Below are 5,456 nucleotides of genomic sequence, written 5' to 3'. Positions count from 1 at the left end.
TTTTTGTAAGTGGTTGTGTTGTTTATTTAATTCTTGAGAGTGTGATACTATTGAGAGGATTGAGTTTGGTTAGTTAGATAAACCAGTCTTAAAATCTTTGTTTTGGTTTATTGAGCTATGTCAGAAAAGGTTCTGTTTTTGGTTATTGAGATCAGCCTGAAATTTTTTAAAAAGGTTCTAGCCTATGGTAAAATTTCTTTGTGGTTAGGGATAAGCCTATAAAAAACTCAATACTAGGTTGTATAAAGGTTTTTGGGCATATGTTACCCTAAGAAAATTCCTAGAGGCAAATCAAGACACGTGTCCTCATAAGAAGACTCTCTCATTCTAATAAGAAATCTGTAGAGGAGAAATAAAGCAAATGTCGACAGCAGATGGTGTTGAAATTGTTAGGAGTCGAAGCAAGGATAAAAGTCGAACCCGAGATTTCCATACTTAGAAGATTTGTAGATAGAGCGTTCGATGGAGGGAAGCGGTGTCGAGGAAAGACAGTTATCAAAAACAAGCAAAGCGCGAGAATTCAAAAGTTCAAAGTTTGAAATATTAAGGAAACGATTACCAATCCAGAATCGCGTGTTAAAGGCGCCAAACACAAAGAAAGATCTTATGAGGCAGTTGCTGCTTGTTCAAATCTTCACCATAGATTAGGCTAGGTAGTTATTTTCAGCATCAGGTCGAACATCAACTTGAAAAGGTCGAAGCTGGGGGCACCCTTATCGACTGGGGTCAACATTGACAAGCGTTCCCAGACACTACAGATTCTAGTCGGAGCACAAGTTACCTTCAAGTTCCTGAAAGGTTTTAATTCTTCAGTAAAAGTGGCATTTAGCCACAGTTGCAGTAACCAAAAAGGTCCATGCACCAGAACATTTTTCTTTTTTGTGGCGTGGAAGTTGTAGAATCTGATTTGTCAAGCCACGTTCGTCAGAGACATGTAAAGGTTAGCCAATATCAGTTGTCTCAAAGCGACGCCCTCACCGTTGTGTAGATGACTGGCCAGATAGACAAATTGCTTCGCCACCTGCATATACCTAGAACAGAAAATACACCTTGACAACCAGTATGTAAGGAAAGCAACATGCTCTTCATCACTGATATCAGGAGTATCTTTGTGATGATGAGTGAGGAAGTTATTAAATTTTGGGTTTTTAGTCTCGCCAACATCGAATTTCACAGGGACTACTTCGACGTCCACATGGTTAAACACGGGACCAGCCGGTTTTAGACCAGTAATGGCAGCAACATCCAAGAGGGTGGGGGTAATCATGCCACAGCCAGTATGGAAAGTGTTCGTCGAACCTTCCCAAAAGAAGAGTGCGGTTGTCAACATGATGTGAGAGTAAGAGATACCTTCTTGCGACATATTTAGGAGGGTGTCGATACCTAGGTCTTCCCACAGTTTGCCCTTGCTGGGTTTCAAACGAGCCATCCAAGCAGCGAACTTGGGGCATCTCAATGGAGGAGCCGTTCGAAAGTTCCTATCATAAAAACGCAAGGAGAAAGGTTTTGGAGAGGTTATCAACAGTCTGGAGTCTTTGCTAGTGGGGAAGAAGGCGCCTTCATCAGTCGTATAAATTTCAGAAGGAGCATCAACAGGTAGCAGACCTAAAAAAGATAAAGGGGCACCTTCAAGTTGGAATGGAATAAGTACCTAAGATTGCCATATTTTTGGCTTTTTCATCAGCAAATAGGGGTTTTGGGACGTAGGGTTTGTCGTCGACGAGGCGAAGCTCGTAGGATTTGGCTGGAGACACGTTTGAAGTAGAGGCCGCCATTGTTGTAGGAAGAAGTTTTTGGAAGAAGAAACGGTTTTGAGAAAAGAACAAGAAACGCAGAGAGTTGAAGGAGAAATAATGAAGACGTAAAAAGAAGAAAGAAAGTTTTCTGGAAAAAAAAGGCTACTTATAGCCAGTAAAAGAGCGTCACTGGGGAGAAGAGACATGGCGAAAAAGAAGGCACGTGGAGCTAGTTTTCTGCACGCGTGGAGCCCACTATTGCCACGGAAACGGAGCCATCACACCGCATTAAATAATACCACGTCTCGAGGCAGTAAAATGTGGGGGAAACAATGATGACATGACGTCAGCAGACAAGACGTTACAGTGAACCTATTCCACTAGGTGAACGCAAACGTTCAAGTCGAAATGAAGGAAGTGGAAACGTTAGGTCGAATTCAAGATTTTCATAGATGCCACTTTCATGCATCATCTGCATGTCGAAATGACATCTATGAGGGGGCATTTTGTTACCCTAAGAAAATTCCTAGAGGCAAAGCAAGACACGTGTCCTCATAAGAAGACTCTCTCATTCTAACAAGAAATCTGTAGAGGAGAAATAAAGAAAATGTCGACAGCAGATGGTGTCGAAATTGTTAGGAGTCGAAGCAAGGATAAAAGTCGAACCCAAGATTTCCATACTTAGAAGATTTGTAGATAGAGCGTTCGATGGAGGGAAGCGGTGTCGAGGAAAGACGGTTATCAGAAACAAGCAAAGCGCGAGAATTCAAAAGTTCAAAGTTTGAAATATTAAGGAAACGATTACCAATCCAGAATCGTGTGTTAAAGGCGCCAAACACAAAGAAAGATCTTATGAGGCGGTTGCTGCTAGTTCAAATCTTCACCATAGATTAGGCTAAGTAGTTATTTTATGTAAGGCCTATAAATAGGCCAGAATAATGTAGAAAAGGGTGTTCACTATTACAATCAAAACTACTTACTTACACTTTGCCCATTTTCCGCCCTTCGGGAAACAAGAGTTGCTAAGAGTTTTGATGTATGTGAATCACCATCTTTATTTTCAATGCAATCCTTTTATTTTTTTAATCATACGCTTCAAAGCTTTCATTTGTATTGTGTTCTTTAACCAGCATTTATTTTATCTCTTGATCATCGTTTCAACCAAGTAAACCGAAATTGGTTGTTGTCATCAGAGAACCACCCCTGAGTCGACGCTATCTGGTGGTCACGAGTCACCCTAGAAGGTCAGGGTCAAAATAATCATAATATCACAAAACATCTAAGTCTAAGTTCGCCCCGCCGGTCACGAGTCACCTGTCGGTCGAATCAAACAGTTAGCGTGGAAAAACATTGTATTTGTTACCAGCCTTAGAAAACCGTTTCTTAGGAAAACACTTCGACGAGACAGATACAATCTCAAAGAACTTTAGCACGTGGTCTTAAGATCAACTGGTCGATGTTGCAAGTAACCCTTAGTTTCAAGGCTTTGGGAGGACCAGCGGTTGTTTACCAATTTCCACAGTAAACAACATACCATTTAAAAACTCAAAGTTTATAGTCAAACTCTTAAGAAGATCTCTTGGGGACATGACAAGGAAAACATTCGGCCAAACCTGTATAAATCTCTAGTGTATCATCCCTAACCCAATCCTTTTAATCTTTGCTATTTACTTTTACTAATTATTTCCGCTACAATTCACTCATGCGAAACTACTAACACAATCTTAATTGAGAAAAGTATAATAGTAATCACGATTTTAAATACCACAATCACACCCCTCTTATGCTTAAAGTCATTTTTCTAACACTAAGATCCTGGAAAGTATATATAACATATTGATGACCATTTAAATTACTACCACACCGACGATGCAGGATTTTTCAAACTCTAGTTCAAAGCTCCGTCGCACAAGAGCGTTGGTTCATAGACCAACTTGTGCAAGAGCTTCACCTCTTATTTCAAGGCTAAAAAAAAGGAAATTGATAATAATATATTCCCTCAGCAGAATCATGTTAGGGAAAAAGGAGAGCATGCGGGCGTACATTTTCACACAAGTAGTTGTGGAAATAAAAGGATCTGACGAGACCTTTAAGTGTTGGATCTTTTAGAATGGTTTCTTCATACATGGATAAAATAGGGTGTATGAAGGTCCATAGTTTGAAAGAACTACTGAATAAGGCACACCCATTCAGTAACCTTGAGGAAAAACTTATCGCCCAGGCCGATAATCAAGAAACAGTGAATATAGGTTCCAGCCAGCCATTCGGGAAAGATTCCAACAGGCAAATGGAGGAAACTGACTGCGAGATTCATGGCTGCTATGACCAAAACAATCATATGAATACTTCCCAGGATAAGATATACCAAAAGTGTCCCAATAAGGATTTCTGGAAGCCTGGAATCAAAAACCCTTCCTTGTGAGAAAATCTTCTATGAGCGACAAGACGAAATATTATCGCTTTCACTAGAGCCACAACCACACCACCAATGATTGCATCCAGATGAAGGATTCCATCGAGGGTTTGATAAAGAGGGAATATTTGTTTGAGTAAACCAAAAGTGGCAAGAGGGACGGATAATAATTGCCAAATAAAAAGTCACCATCAAAGATTGTTGATACTATGAATAATGGCAAAGGGACTAGCAGTGAAGATAACAGAGCAAGTAAGTGGAAGCGCCGGCACATTTCCTCCATTACTGAGGGTATACCCCGGACAAGCATCCCGTCAAAGGGGGAGGGGATGAAGAGGAAGATTGCGTAATTGTTAGTCGTCCATAAGAAAGACATAAACATTATTGCCAAGACCCAGAAAGACCAATGCTCGGGTTCAAGAATAGCGAGAGTATCGTGGCAACCCCAAATGATATCTTGCCTCTAGTCATAACTACCACGGTCACCCACTTTGACGTATCTCATATACTGATCGATGTCGGGCATCTCTTGTGACATAAAGTGTTCAGAGCTGTTTGAAAAGATGTGCTTCAATTACAGATTTTTGGACAAAAAATTGCAAACCATCTCAACTATAGATTTTGCATGAAAAAATTACAAATCCTTTTACAACAATTTTTTAACGAAAAAAATTGTAAACCCTCTCAACTACAATTTTTACACGGAAAAATTACAAACTCTTTTTACAATAATTTTTTAAAGAAAATATTGCAAACCCTCTCAACTACAATTTTTGAACGGAAAAATTATAAACCACTTCATGACGCATAATTGTCCAAACCTCATTACACCAGCAAGGATAGAGCTTATTTTATAAGCATACAAGGCTAGAGCTATTATGGTGTGGAAAACTCAAATTCACCTTTTCTATTTATATTACTACTCAAATTCTTTTTTCTTTCTAGTATCCGATATGGAACTCAGATGAATACATTTTTTTATCTCAACACCTATCGTAAAATAAATAGGGATGACAAAATGGGTCAGGACCGTTAGGCATGCTTATTCTGCCCGCACTTTTATGATGGGCGCATGCCAAGGTTTTAGGCCTGCACCCTCTTATGCATGCTCTGTTTTTTTTTTTTTGCGGATTTTTGCAGGTGTTGATATTAACATAAAATTTTGCATTTTAAGCTTTAGAGATGTAGTGTCGGTGGACTTTTCTCACCACACCCTCTTTTTTTTCAAGGTGGATTTTATATTCACACTCTTAACTATGTATGTCGCACTCCGTTATGTTTTTGTGAGTTTTTACGGATTTTTGTGG

At 39.6% G+C, this 5,456-nt stretch overlaps 1 protein-coding gene across 1 annotated transcript; it reads right to left on the bottom strand.

The window, feature by feature from the left end:
* Nucleotides 1-910: 910 nt before the first annotated feature.
* On the bottom strand, nt 911-1,775 carry LOC131598377 (uncharacterized). Its single transcript, XM_058870989.1, has 2 exons — nt 1,652-1,775; nt 911-1,605 (listed from the first exon to the last, which is right to left on the bottom strand). Exons 1-2 carry the CDS (start codon nt 1,773-1,775, stop codon nt 911-913), a joined length of 819 nt encoding a protein of 272 aa, XP_058726972.1.
* Nucleotides 1,776-5,456: the final 3,681 nt, after the last annotated feature.

Source organism: Vicia villosa, linkage group LG4 (assembly GCF_029867415.1).
Source record: "Vicia villosa cultivar HV-30 ecotype Madison, WI linkage group LG4, Vvil1.0, whole genome shotgun sequence".
NCBI lineage: Eukaryota > Viridiplantae > Streptophyta > Magnoliopsida > Fabales > Fabaceae > Vicia > Vicia villosa.
The sequence above is the reverse complement of the archived record's forward strand: the minus strand, read 5'-3'. Positions and strand labels throughout refer to the sequence as shown.